Source organism: Emydura macquarii, unplaced genomic scaffold (assembly GCF_026122565.2).
Source record: "Emydura macquarii macquarii isolate MOO-44397 ecotype Brisbane River unplaced genomic scaffold, CSIRO-AGI_Emac_v2 contig_374, whole genome shotgun sequence".
NCBI lineage: Eukaryota > Metazoa > Chordata > Testudines > Chelidae > Emydura > Emydura macquarii.
Genome location: NW_027130511.1, coordinates 8,324,114 through 8,339,509, shown reverse-complemented (window position 1 = coordinate 8,339,509; position 15,396 = coordinate 8,324,114). Strand labels below are relative to the sequence as shown.

General features: G+C 41.3%; 1 protein-coding gene across 5 annotated transcripts in view; it reads left to right on the top strand.

The window, feature by feature from the left end:
- Window positions 1-14,623, top strand: part of LIN52 (lin-52 DREAM MuvB core complex component) — a 55,109-nt gene extending 40,486 nt beyond the window's left edge. The window contains exon 6 of one of the 5 annotated variants that reach the window (XM_067533464.1): window positions 12,033-14,623. In XM_067533464.1, coding sequence (XP_067389565.1) covers window positions 12,033-12,088 — 56 coding nt within the window. In that variant the 3' untranslated portion in view covers window positions 12,089-14,623. The other 4 variants (XM_067533479.1, XM_067533507.1, XM_067533489.1 and 1 more) reach the window with 4 other exon arrangements.
- Window positions 14,624-15,396: the final 773 nt, after the last annotated feature.

Genomic DNA, 15,396 nt, shown 5'->3' with positions numbered 1-15,396 from the left:
GACACTAGCCCATGCTACAGGAGTAGTCATGTTAGCAGTTAATGAAGCGTGCTAAGTCATGCTGTAGCCTATACCCCCTTCTGAGTCCGCTATCTCCAGTTAAAAGCACCACCACATTTGAGTTAAGGGGTTTTGCATATGGGCAGGACTTGAATTAATATAATAAAGAAGACAAGTTCAAGGAAAAGAGAGGGAGGCCCATAGATCTATGCAGTTTACTGTGGGTGGAGTCTGAGTTTGGTGCCATAAATGAATGGTGTTTGGCAGAGAGCAGTTCTCCCCTCCACCCCCACAATTTGACCTGTGAAGTCAGAAGGGGCCAGAGTGGAGAAGCAGAACCCTGAAGTGTATCTGAGGGGGCGGGAACCTGGCTCAGTGGGGTATCAGCACCCCCAAATTAGCTAATATACCTCTTCTCCCACCCATACAGAGCAGTGGGGATATGGTCTGCTCTTATAATGGAGGTGGGCTGGGCAGTTTCTCCTTTGCCTCTAATAGCTGCTGTTTGTCCCTCTGCTGGAAGTTGTCTTCAGACTCAGGCTGACATCATAGAATTGGTTATACTCACATCATGTTTTTAAGCTTTCCTTTTATGGAAGAGGCAACTGTAATGTCATCATGTGTGTCTGGAGCCAGGGCCCCTAGGCATGTATCTATTGTGGTTATGTCTTAATTTGGCTTACCCAAGAGTAAATGTATGAACCCATTTAGAGAGAACCAAGCCTAAGGATCCCAGCAGAGCCTGCATGCTTATATTTTGAATAGCTACACAATGTGCTGTGAATGGTGTCTCATTTTGGCACCTCAAGTAGGTGGGTCTTGGCTTATGGGCAGATCTTGGGTAGAATATCAGAATTCTCCTCCTCCCCCCAATTCAAGTCCTGATTTTTTTACTCCTCCCAATCTGGTTCTTTCTCTCTGTTCATTTGCATCCTTGACTGTATCTCCAACAGCGTTCAGATCCTATGGGTGCCATGTAAGTTCCTAAATAGATGTCTGTTCCCAGGTGTCTAGCACCAACTTGGATTCAATTCATCTTTCTTCCCCAAAGCCCCTTCTGGATCATAACATTTCCCCTGTCCAGGCCAATGGCACATGAACAGAAAGGATCATGGAGAGTAAAGCTGGCAGTGAAATGACTGGATGGGAGAGGCAGAGTTGGAGAGCAGCAAGAGTGGGGCTGGCAGCCAAGCAACCGTGAGGAAGATGGGTGGGAAGAAGTTGGAGCTAACAGCCAGTCAGCAAAGAGGAAAGAAATCCATCTTTCAAGATAAAGAAGGAAGACTTTTCCAACTCCAGTGGTGTCCAGCTGGTTGTGAAGTTGCTGCTGTTCCTTCTCCAGCTGGGGTGATGGGCTGCAGCTTGGGTCCTTGTGCTCCTGTCCTGCTGTAGTTCTTGCTAGGAGGAAGTTGCTGGCCCTGGGATACTGGGATGTGAATCATGTGCTGGTACTTTTCCATGTAGAATACTGCTTGGAAAACACTAATTAGGGCACAGTTCAAATTGCAGTAGCCCAGTTAGGATTTTTTGTACCGTATCTGTGTTTTAGTGATGGAGAAACAGGCCTTCTGTTTCTTTCTGGTTTAAAGCAAGTAGTTCACTTCACTGATAAAAATCAACTCTTCTTTTCCCAAACAGGTCTTTAATCTTTGCTAATTCATTATGGCATCTGGGATATGTTTATCTCCTCCACTGAAAATTGTTGTTTCAACAAGGGTTCTTGAGGATTAAACTGTATGTTAAGGGAAAAAATCTAACATCTGGATTTTTTTAAATGGATTAAGAGGTCATTAATATATATTTTTTAAATTGCTTTTAAAATAGTACTTTGAATGTATATATAGTCTCCCTTCCAAGGACCTTATAAAGCTTTACAGACATTAACCTCACAATGGACCCGTAATGTAAGAAATATTATACAACAGTTAAATTTCAATTTACAGTTCTAGAAAGTAGGTGAACACATAACTTTGGGCAAATACATTTAGAATATTGGCGTATTCCCTTCCTTTGCCCATCTTTCGTTAGTAAATATAAATGTCGAGCTATTACATATCCTACTCAAAGGGATGCATCTCAGCCATTCAGAGGGCAAGGATGCTATATAGGTCCTGACCCATAACCATAAAGAGTTTTTTCCTTTAATGTATTTCCCTGCACTCTGAGTGTGGGTGTCCTGACTTGCATAACCATACAGTTTGTATCCCTATATTCTGGCTGTCTGACAGCCATTATTAGCCAGTAGGAATCTAGAGATTTATATAATCACTACACAATATTTTTCAGTTACTATACTGTGAATATGTAATTCTCTCTCCCCTGACAACTCTAATCCCTTTGCTCTCACTGGCTCCTTTGCTCAGAATTATCCAAGGCCTTTTTAGCCCTGGTTGGACTTTGAAGAGACTTTGAGAGATCCCCTCCTCAACACCAGCCACTAAAGACCTACTACACCATCTTACCCCATGCAAGCTAGGGGCCCTCTCCAATATTGCACATCAGCTAGGGTAGAACGCCTCTACCCAATCTCCCATGTGCACACACCAGCTTTGTCCAGTGGGCACTTGTTCACCTCAAGAACCAAAAGGACCCATTTCCCTCCCAACCACACTCTCCCTCAGCCCACTACCACTGGGGACCCAGTCAACATCCCACAGTCAGAGGCCTCAGTACAACTTGTTGCTCTCACTGCTGCCACCAGAGGTGGTTTGATAGGGTAGCTACCAGCTAGAGGAGCTTCCATGGGGTGTTGGGGAGGGGGAAGCTTGGTAGGTCAAGTGTTATTGGGCCCAGTGGTAGGAAATAGATGTATTGGTGGATTTCGGTGGGGGTGGTGGAAGAATTGATAGGTTTTGTGGGGGAACAGACGGATATTTTGCACAGATGAGGTGGGAACAAAGAGGGTGCTTTCCTCAGGGAATGTGTTGTCACAGACTGAGGTGGAAAATTTTGAGAGAGCCTCGTGTTAAAATGTTAGAAGCACATCACTGCCCTAAAGGTAATTCAGGGATGAGGCACATCTGTTGAACAGTGTGGGGAAAGCTTGCCCATCCTATACCTGTTCTGAAGATAACTTGAGGAGCTTAGGCCCACTGAGATCAGTCTGGCACCTCTCAAGCATCCAGGAAAAAAAAATCCTCAGCTTTCATGCGAAATGGGTTTAATAACTAGTTTAATATCAGAAGTATGTATTAAGTTTCTGTTTCTTCATCCTTTAAAAATTTATTTGAACATAATTTTTCTGTATTTAATTAGCTTCATTATTCAGCTCATCTCAGGTCTTGATTTTTTTGGCATGTAAAATTTTTGTGTGTATTGACCTTGCCCTTACTCCAGAATAAATGTTTTAAGCTGTTGGTTGTGTATTTTGTGTCTTCAGTCAGAGACTAGGGGCAGACATAACCAGTGCTGGGAGAAGTGAACTGTATAAATCACAATTAGAATTGTAGAACACAGGTGTTTGAAGATCTTATATAGTTACCAAGCTGTTTGTTTCTCAAATGAGTGGGGTTTGGGGAGTGTATTTTGGATAATAAAGGGAGCAGAAGGGCTTCCTTTTGGCTGAAAGAAATTTTTTTTAATCCTAGTTTAAATTCTTCCAGACTAGATACCTGTATGGAACCACAATAATGTACAATTTAAAGTCGTCATTTTGTGTGGCTGGCCATTGAATTTATATCCTGTTTCAATGAGGAATTGCCATTTAAGAATAACTGTCTCTAGCAGAGAAGCTTTCCTTTGAACTCAGAGCTGGGTTTTACAGTTTAAAAACCGAGTGCCAGGCTTCGAAACAAGACCACCTGTAATGATATTAAAACAATATCATTGTTAGTGTCAGGATTAAGGGCAAGTGCTACTGCGGATGTCTGAGGATTTCTGTAGGGAGATAGGCATCTTAAATCTCTGTGCTAGTCGTATACAAAGTGTTGCTGGAATGAAAAAAATAGTGGAGTGAATAATACCAGCTCACAGCACAAGACACTTGATGATGTATCTAGAGCCTCAGTGTTCACTGTATTTTGCAATTTAATGCACAGGATTTATATTTTTTCAGTTCTGTATTTCTATATGCTCCACTGTGTCAAATCTGTATTCTTGGGACGTAAAGTTCCATTAAAAAATAAATAATAATCGTAGGCCCCCGCTCTCCCTTCCCGTACACTCATTTTCTATAATATGGTAATGATATCACCGTAGCAGTAATTACGGGTCATCTTCATTTCTTTCATCTCTGCTGGTTCTGATGGCTTCATTCCTTTGACGAAGAAGATTTGGCTCTGGGTGCTGTGATTATTTTGTTAAGCATTATTCGAATAGACAGGAGTGAGAGAAATTAATCAATCCAAATGCAATTAGCATCATGTTTAACCCAGTGATGGACGTCTCAAGGTGAAACAGCCAGGGGAGTTTCAGACATTATTATTCAATCCAGTGGCTCTTATCTAAATTATAATCAAGAGAGGTTTTTATTGGCTTCACAGAGAGGAGATGTAACTCTTTCCCTGCTCTGAGGGTCAAGAGGATCAGGCCTTCACCCTCATAGGATGTTGACTGCTGTCAGCTCCTGAAGTGGGAGGTGCTGTAGGAGTTTCATCTTACTATTTAGGTCACTTGAAACAAAATAGCTATACACTCCTAACGTTCTTGACCTGGAACTAGATCTTAGTGGCTCTCTGGACCTGGGCTGAGATGTCACATGGGTTTATACCTGGGCTGACATTGGCTGTTTGTATGTGAGCCACCACTGCTCACAGTCCTTATACATTTGAAGTTCCTTGAGCATCAATCTCTGCAGCTGGATATGAGTCTGGAATCTAGAATTGTGCCCTTGAGAAGGCAGGGTAGGGAGGGTAGCCAGCGGGGAAATGGAAAGAATGTAAACTCTTGGCCATCAGTCCATAGAGAGGAATAATTTGTTGAGTAATTTTGTATAATAAGTGCCTTTGTGAGGGAATCACAAGGCGATTGTAAGGGAGGCTAAATTTGTTGAGTTAAATTATTATATGAAGTATTTAGCCAGCTCCAGTAATTGCCCGCCATCAACTGAAGCTTTCCCATAACAAATTAACATGACCAGCTCAAAGCAGTCATGTGCACCCTCCATGCAGTCAAGACTGCAGCACCTCATGACCCCTTGAATCAAAACAACTGAGAGATGCACCATTACTTGTATGGACAGTTTTGATCCATCACTCACAGATCAGTTCTCAGTCACAATGTAATGCTCACATAGATAGAAACCAGAAGGAAGGCTGTCATAGGGAGGTTTCATGGTTTAAGATAAGACTGAGAGTCCTGACTCATAGCCTCTTATCTGGATTCTGCCGCTGACTTTCTACTTGGTATGTGTCTATGAGACACTTCCCCTCTCTGACACTCAGTAATTCCCTCTGTAAATAAGAATGAAAGTACTTGACCTCCCAGGGATGTTGTGAAGTGTGATTAAATTGTTTGCAGAGTGCTCCTAAGATCCATGAACAAAAAGTGCTATAGGAGCAGAAAGTGTTGCTCCATCCAGATGCTCCTTCTGGCAGCTGCTCAACCTTTGGTCATTAAGAGCAATTAATGATTGGGTAGATACTCAGTGTCCAGAGATGGATTTTTAAGCACAAATTGAACATAAGCATATTTCAAGTAGTCTTGTACTCTGTCCTCTGTGAAGGAGACTGGCATGGCACCTGCTAACCACTGATCTTCAGAGACAACTCCAATTATTTACTGGTCTGGGCCTGCTGCATGGGTCCACACACATCAGGACACTGAGTATTTATCTGGTAGCCATATTGGAGAGAGACCGGGTCAACAGAGCAGCCAGGGCTCTTTTTGTGAAGTATGAAGGATGGCTGGAGCAGGCCAAACTCCTCACATCTACCATGTGTTGATGGGACTGGTGGAATCTGGTCATTCTGCTTATCAATATGCACGGTAGGGGAGGAGCGAAGACCACCTAGGAGGTAAGAGGGACTTGTACAGGGCTCTCCTCTTGTATTATCAGAGTTTGAAGCAGGCTGATTGACCTCTCTTGCCCTGTTAATAGTGTCTCTTAGACCTTGGCTGATACAAGCCATTCTGTTGTTTGCTTTTTAGGATTAGTCTAGTAATTTTAATCTTCACATATTTCATTGTTTTAATTTGTGTTTTTGTAAATAGATTTCATATGGGTTTTTATCTACATCGCCTGGGGCTGATTATCATACGGATGCCCCTATTTTCCTTAGTACTGTCTCTGTACTGTCTCCCAGCTGCACTAGTAATGGATCCCAGCCAAAAGATTTAGCTTTGTCATTGGCTTTCATAAGCTAAGACAAGTAAGAATCCCATTGCTCGTGAGTGAGCTCTCCCATGGCTGTATGTTATACCCAAGAATGTGTTTGTGTCTTCCTGCCCTAATGTTGTCTTCTCAGTCCAAGAGAAGTCACCTTGGCAAATAAGTTAAAAATCACCTCATGATGTTTCACTCTCTCTCTCTCCAAGGTAGGCTTCTCCCAACCTTGAACAGTTTCCAGGCCATTCTTCATATTTGTAGTCAAGGAAAAGGACTTTGATTTTGCCATCCCTTTAGTGGTATGGTAATTCTACAGTCAAGCACCATGTCTTTTATTAGTTTCCTGGTGTTGGCAGATCATCTGATCAAAGCAGTATAATTTAACTGTGGAAAACTGGCTACAGGATGGGCACCTGAAAAAAACAAAACAAAACTAGGTATCTAGACTTGTCAGTTTAGTTGTTCCGTGGTGAGACAAAAAGGGGAAATGGGGAATGTTTTAAAAGCAATCAACAGAATACTGTGGCGGGGAGATGATATGAAAATGAATTAAATTAGGGCAACATGTATCAGAAACCAACCAGCAATGGAATAAGGTAGGAGGGATAATAAAATATTTAAATATGTGGCAAAATTAGAATACATGATAGTGTGATGTGATATAAAGAAACTATTATAGAAATAATTCTTATAGAAATATAAAAATAACTCAGAAAATTAAAAAAAAAAAAAACTTTATAGGGACTTTTTAAAATCCGTAAAGCCAGGTTCTTTAGTTACCAGAAGTCCAAATGTGAAGGACTCAGAGGAAGAAGAGGACTACAACTGATACATTTTTAAAGCCCCTAAAATTTGTCTAAAATAACCTTTCTTTACCAAAAAGAAAAAGGCATATATTCAAAGTCTGATATCTCAGGAACTTTCAGGGCTAAAAGCAATTCCTGTGTCCCTCATTGGAAAGGTGAGAAAATCTCCCCTTTTCTAGGGGAGAAAGTCAGTTTCCAACCCTGAAAAGTAAAGTATTTGAATTTAGCCCTGTTACTGGTCCAGGGCTGAGCCTGTCCTATATTTTATTCCAGTGTGATTTTGAGATGCGAATTTGGGGGAGAAAGGAGGAAATGTTTCTTTGTCAGGGTGACTGCGTTTTTAAATGTCTGCAGTTTGAAACTGCTCATAGGCTTGGAATACTAGAATAAGCCCCAGAAGAAATGGATTAGTGAGCAGAGGGCAGGTGTAATGGGCAAAGGTTCATGAAAAATACAGTTTGTCACACAGATATCCCCGCATACATTGTGTGTAATTGTGTGTATTTGTGTACGTGTATAATATTGTGTGTGTGTGTGTGTGTGTGTGTGTGTCATTTTAGGGTCCTTCTGTGTGAAAGTTGCTTATATAAGTGTAAGTCACTGCTTTCATTACTGGTTTTACTGTGGTAATCCTCCATTATTTCCTGGCTATCCAGACCTTATGACACAGTTTGTATTGTGTTGTCATATGCATGAGAAGGCTGTTTATGAGATATTGGGGACCAATGAGAATGGACCCCAATCTCCAGCAGTGTTCTTTTCTAATTAAATTGTCACTAGAAGCAACATCCGGAGCAGCAGTTTTCATTTTGGATTGAAGGCAAAACATTATGAGTTTTTGTCATTTGATTAAAAAGTTACTTAACCTTTAAATTGCTACAGATGTAAAGATAGCTCTGAGTTTCCAATGTAATCGCCTCAAAGTTAAAATCAGGAAAATCTTTGTGTAATGAAACCCATATGTCATCATGAAAGGATGCAAAGTGCTGGCAGAGTGGGCTGCTCTAGCAGGAGATTCTGCACCCAATCTTGTTAACCAGGGCTGCTTTTGGTAATCCCTCATCTCCTCACTTGTACGAAATCAATCTGTACCACTGAATCTTTTCAGCCAGCCTCCACAAAATTTACTGCAGGAGGCAGTTTGGGGACAGTTGTAGTAGAACAGGAGCCCAAGGCAACAAGGCTAAATGCAGGATTGAGGGATTGAAGTCCTAAAGAGGAGATTATATTAAACCTAACTCCACCCTCCAAGCAAGTGGAAATCACAGATTCCCTTTTCCGCCCTGACCTCTCCTGTCCAATATATGCTCTGAGATCCACCTATTCCAAGGCAGAAAGTTTAATTCCTGGGTCAAGGGTCCCCATTATTTACAGCAGTCTGATGCCAATTTATGCAGTCCCAGGAAATAGAAGATCTGTTCAAGCACTCGACTTTTATTGTAACCCAGGCTGATAACATCTTAAAACGGTGTTTTTCTGTGGTCTTCAATATCCACCCGCCTTCCCCACCGCACTGAGGAGATTAATTTGTAACCAGGCTATTGCAATCGTATCCATTGTTGATTTTCTATTGTAGTGATAGATGCACAGCATAGGAAGGGTTGTAAATCGTGACTTGACATGGAGATTCATGTTTCTATTTTATGCTGCACAGACTCTGTGGTGTCTGTTTGCTGGTACAATGAAACCTGCTCTAAGACCTCACCTCCACTAGATAAGTGCCTGGTTTAAGCAACCATTTTAAAATATCCAAAAGGTTTCCAGTACAATTTTTGCCCAGCCTTTTAATTAAAAGATCCACCTCTGTCTGCTAGGCACCTGGCTTTTGCTGTTCCCTTGGGCAGTTGCTTAAGAAAGATTTTACTGTCTTTCTCTTTAACTTCAATCACTGTTAGAACAGAGGAGTGGTTTCTTCATTCTCTAGCTTGTACTGCAACCCAAAGGACTCCAAGATGCCCACCTGGAAATGATATTCCCACTATAAATGCAATGCTGGGTAGAAGGAGCACTTTTAATATTGGAGACTATTTTTTATGGAAAATCCATGTTCAGGAAAGACTCCAATGCAGATTTTAAAAAGGGACAGAGCAAGGAATAGCCAATACATTTGAACTCAGCACTGTGGAATCTGGATCTGTCTTTACCAGGAGTACACTGAATTGTGATTCTTGGGAAGATCAGAGAGTCAGGCACAGCAGGGAAAATAAGATGGTGGAAACTTACCCTTACAGTTTGGCTGGGATTTGTTTGCAGTATGGGATTGTATTTCATGGCAATCTCCATACATATACAAACATGTGGGGCCCTTCTCTTAGTTTTGTATCATACCTTTAAAAATCGAGCCCTGACGCAGCCTGTCTGTGGAGAAGAGGAATACAGAATAGCAGAAGGCTGTCTCCTGCTCCTAATGGGATTTTGTAGCAGCATGTGCGAGTTTGTTTCAGAAGTCAGAAATGAACAGATGTTGGTATAAATTACCTCTGTGTCTGATGTCTTGCAAATTAAAAGCGCGGTTGGCATCACTAAACAATTTCACCAGGTTGGGGGGGGAGCGGGCGGTGATTATTGTAGCAGGTCGGTAAGAATCTTAAGCTGCAGCAGAGCAGGATAGCAAGGATAAAGGAATGAAGAATAAAATGAGAGGTCTGTGAATTAATCAGAAATGTTAACATCTCTGATGACAAGTGAACAGGAGGGCACGTGCTCTGGAGCAACCCCCAACTCACAGTAATTGCACTCGCAGCACAGAAGGAGTCTATGCTCGCTGTTTGATTTATAGGGTGCAACCCTCTTTGGGGAAACAGAATTGTCATACTTGCGTATATCTCCTATATGGACTGGCATTTAGGAAATCTTGCCACTCTATCAGCTGATAATGCTATAGTTTGATTTTGTGCTTTCTCCACAATAGCATTTTACAGCCCTGCACTGTTGGATGGTGTGAAGTGTGGTAGTGTCAGAGAGCTGCTTGCATTGAGTTGCCTCTAGAAACTCTCACATTTTTATTAATCACATTCTTGGTTGGTTGGTTTGTTTATAACAATGTAGTTCCAAATAAAAAACCACAAATCAGCCTCTGCCCTTCTCCAGCTCCTTGCATCGGAGAGTCTCAGAGCACTTTATTGGTATTAATTATTTAAGCTTCACAACACCTTGGGAGGCAGACAGATATTTTTATTATTACACCCATTTTGCAGGTAGAGAAATTGAGGGACAAAAGGAGTAAATGGTTTGCCTGGGCTCACAAAATGAATCAAGGGAATAGATCCCAGATCTCCTGAATCCCAGTCCGGTTCTTCAGACAATGGATTGTTCTTCAGTATAATGGAGGGCCCTGTGTATTCGGCAATACCTGAGCCATGGAACCTGCCATAGAGTTCATCCTTTTTTCTTGGAATTGTGCTCCAGAATCCACATTTTAAATTTTAAAAAGAAATTTCTATCCGGCATGATTGAAAACAGGAATCAAGTGTAACCAATGCAGTAATGTCTGCCTGAGTCTGCAGACAGCCTGAAATAAAAGCTCTGATAGCTGAGATGTGTCCCATTCATTTCAACAGGATGTTGACTCTTAATCTAACCATGCCAATTTAACAGTCAGCATTAACTATTTCATTGTTGACTGTTTTAGCAGAAATATCCAGCTACTGGATCCAGTTTCTTCAGGTAGGGAAGTTGAGATTGGGTAGTTTAGGGAACTGAGAATGGCATTTAGTGGTCGGGCATGAGTTCTAATCAGCCAGGTGAGTAGTGACCAAATGTCTTTACCAGATGATGGGTGTTCAGTAGCTTATGTGAAATGAATCAGGTTTTAGTTCAGTTGACTCAGTCAAGTGGTAATGTCACAAAATCCACTCCACTTCTGTCGTTAATTGTCATTTTTGCTGTTCATCTCAGTAGAGAGGTCAAGAACTATGAATGGACCATATGGAGACTGAAATCTCATCTCATCCCTTGAGGGCTCTCTCCAGGTTTGGTGTGGGAAACTTGCACTGCTCCTGTACCTGTTCTGTGAATAAAGGACTCTATGTCCCCATGGGCTGTCAGTCAGGCACTTTTCACTAGCACAAAACTTACTTAAGCCTTTATTTAAAAGAGAGGAAAAGGAAAGGAAACCCCTCTCTCCAGAGCTTGATCACTAATCATGCTGACTCCTTTTTGTATTGGGATTGTGGGACAAAGATTAGGATGGCTCTGCCATAGCCTATGGGCTCAGAAGTCAGAAATGTTTCGTTCAGGAAAGTGGCTGTATAAACTCTGTTGTAATACAGCAACCAGAGATTGATGGTGCCAAGAGTGAGAGAGAGACATATAAACCTTGCCTTGCTGTATTAAATATCTAGGAACTGACAATGCAGCAAGAGAGAAGACCAAAGCTCTATAAACTCTACTTTATTACACCATCCATAGATGAACTGCACTGAGGGAATATAAACCCCATTATATTGCAACATCCAGGGACTAACACTGCTGAGGGAGAGAGAAAATGCTGTCTAATTTCTGTTTAAGATCATAAGCATCCAGGGACCATAATCCTGAAATGGAGAGAGACGGAGCTCCATAATCTCTGATGGATTTTAGTATCCACGAACAATTGCCCTGAGACAGAGCAATGGAGCTCTGGATTACACCATTTGGAGATAATGCAAAGACAGAATGAGATCTTGCATGACCATGAGGCTCTCCACAATAGGAATAGAAAGTGTAGGTTGTATTGTAATGAGACAGGCCATGGGAATTATTGCTGAGCTTTGAAGTTTCCAATGTGTGCCCTGTATTTCCAGACTGTCAGGAATTCCAGGTGCCGTGCAGATTTATCTTTTCATTTAAAAAAAAAAAATCTTAGTTATGTGTTAGCACTAGAGCATAGTTCTAAATTAATTTCTGTCCTCTGATTAAATATTATAAATTATCTGGCTCTGTTTGTTTTACATTGATCTTTTTTCCCCTTGTGATTTCAGCTAGAGAAATGACTCGAGGGAAGTTCCTGAACATCCTAGAGAAACCCAAGAAGTAGGTGCTGCTACTGGAACTCAGGCAAAAATTTCCCTGTCTGGATCATTTCACCTCTCAATGCAGATCCAGCTGAACTCCAGGGTTTCCTAAAGAGAAGGATAAAGCTCTTTGCTCTAGAACTCCAGAAGCAAACCTCTCTACTGCTTCCACAGCTCTTCTCCTTACTGACGAGCAGCATTCCAGACACTGCTCACAATGATTGCCAGCAGTTCCATCAGCACTGAGATGTCATCCAACCTTTTAGGCACCAGATGAACGTTTCCTTCCCGGAAAACTCGACCCCAGCATACTGTGACAAAGTATAGAAGGATTGGTGCATAAAACCATTCAAAGCAATACATCCCCAGTGGCCTCTCTCAGTGGCAGCATCTGTTAAACCAGGGTCTTTGTGACCCTGGCCAGTACCTCTAGATGATGTATTGGCTCTTCCATGTGTCTCTCTTGCCTTAGGATACAGCGATTCCATGTGTTTGACTTCCATGCTGAAAGCACCATTGCAGTGCTGATATAAGCAGAGTTCTGGATGAAGACTGGCTGTTGTAGTATTGGCTAATCCTGGATCTGCAGAATCATACTCTGCTTACCAGGGCATGTGGAACTTGTTCTGTGTACTAGATTCACGTTACTCACTCCCTTCAAAGGAGGATGTCCTGCAACCAAGGGAAGTCCTTCAGTCCTGTCTATACTGTTGTTCTGTCCTTCATTTCACAAATACTTGCATCAGATGCTGTGTGTACAGGGAGCTCCAAGGTTAAACATTTGTGTGTTCTCTTGTTAAGCCTAGACTGATGGATCATAGGAAGTGAATGAGAGAAGGTGTCTATTATTGTATCATGAAAGAAAATATCCCTGTAGGAACTTCTGCCAGGACACAAACAGGTCTGTCGGTCCCACTTTGCAAATACAGCTCTGTGAGAATCCAGCTGAGGTATTGGAGGAAGTTATAGGGTTGAAGGGCAATAACATTTTCAATTATAGAGAGCTTCAAGGTGGAGCGACTGTCTTGTTCACACCCCTGTGGGGATAATCTTCATAAACAGCATCTGCGCACTTACACTTTTAAGAATAGAATTCTGATGGTTTTCCATATTAGAAAAGAGCAGCTCCAGAACGTGCCTCACCTGCAAATGTGGAATGTGTGCTCCATTAAGAGGAGGATTGTACTATTAGCTAGTCTTTGGTACAGATTGGGCCTTATTCATCTGGCATTTGAGTACTTCTTAGCGCCTTTCATCTTTCAACCTGCTTCTGTGTATCAGTCTTGTGTTTTCAGGTTTTGCATCTCTCTATAAGTTTTTATTTCACTCTGTTTTCTCTTGCCCAGTAAAACTATGTATTATAGGGTTAACAAACTGGTTATTCCTCTGGGATAAAACATTAGTATTAAAGTGTTGGTCCAAGAGCAATTTTCTTTTTGTTCAAACAATTTCATACACATTTTTAGCATGAGTGCCCTTTAAATTTAGTCATTTCCCAATCTGCAGTTGCCTGTGAGGTGTGAATTGAATCGGGGGTGTACTTGTACAACATTATACATGATGATGTACTTGTACAACATAATCAGACTGTCCTTGAAGCATTACATTCTTCTGTCTGCGGGCAGACTCTGCTTTTAGGCCCTGCATCCATTAATGAGGAGCAGATCTCTGCTCAGGGCAGACTTCTGAATTTTTACTAAAAATGTTAAAGGCTTTCTATCATCAGTCTATGAGCACCTCCATTTTGTCAACCAGAACTAAGCTAAATTGGGACAGCTTCTCTTCACTAAGCTTGCACAATTAAGACCTTGTCCTGCAAAAATTTAAGTGCTTAACCTTGAGCATGTGAGCAGTCTGATTGAACTTAGTGGGGCTGTACTTGTATGCTTAAGTCTTTGCAGGATTGAGGCATAACAAAGCAGCTCCATCTCTGGAAAGGAGAGGCAATAGGATAGTAGGAGAGGCAGAGAAGCCTAGAGTTGGGGAGTCAAAGACAGGGAAGGAGCTTACTGGTCAGAATGGACATAGATGTAGCTTAGAGAGTATTACTTTAAATTGTATGTTTGTTGGGAAATATTAACATTCATATGTATAGTTGGGCTGTGTTCTGTGTATATAGCATGTGTGGCCCAAAAGTGACTGCTGTGAATTTCGGATTTCTGTTGCATGTTATGGCTGTTAGCCACTCCCAACACATGAGGTGTTTGGGAATCTGAAAAATGTAGCGGAAGACCCCCAAAATGTGTTTGCAGATTCATCTGGTAAAGAATCTCGAACTTCAATTAGTTGATACCATACCATGTAAAAAAATCCTTTTCTTTTACCATCTCTCTGTGCAGTAGTTCTTCTCCTCTAGCAGTGGGGCAGCAAGTGATACATGCTTTAGACTTGGGATATTTATTGGTTTTGTATTTGTCATCTATAGAGATGTCAGTGATGTCTTTTTTTTTTTTTTTTTTTAATTGGTAGTATTTACATGTATTTTTGTGTTAACCAGAAGATTGTAATCTGTCTGTTGTTCTGTGTTCATATAATAAACAAGTGCAAAGTTTACAGAATGGTGTGAGTTTTCTGAAACGGTTCTGTGAAATGTGGAAGCAGTGACCAACCACCTAGGAAATGTTTTTTAGCAACAGGTTTTATTTAAATCAGATTTTTTTTTTTTAAACATCAATAAACTACTAAATTTCTCTCTCATTTAAAAAATAACAGTTACAATTACATCTCATCACAAACATGCTAAACCTACACTTAAGTCTCATAAAAATGAATTAATGGCTCTCGTCTGTCCAGCCTAACTACCAGCTTTGCACATGATGTGCAAAGAAAAAAACAGGCTGGATAGGATTGTTGTTGTTGTTATGCTTATGTGGTGGTGGAGCTGGGTCAAGCAAGGCAGAGGAATTAGTTAAGACACTGTCTTAAAGACAGAGAGACAAAGGACGGAGGCAGAGTAGAAAGGAACAGTGGAGTGGACTGAAAAGAAAAAAGGGAAGATACTATTCAGTACACACACAGCTTCCTATATTCCCCCACACTTTTGCCACAGAAAAACTCTCATGGCTTCTGGACGTAAGAGAGATCCTATCTGGGAATATTTTGAAGAAATTCCTTCCCTGGGTAAAAAAGGAAAATGTGTCAAGTGTAAGCAGTGCAAGAAGGAGATGCAGGGCCTAGTTGCAAGAATGAAACATCATAATGAAAACTGCTTATTGGGAGAAAATTACCGTATTTCCCCATGTATAAGACGCACCTTTTTTCGAAAAATTTGGGGTCTAAAAACTGGGTGCGTCTTGTACAGTGGTTTTAGATTTTTTTACCGTAATACTTT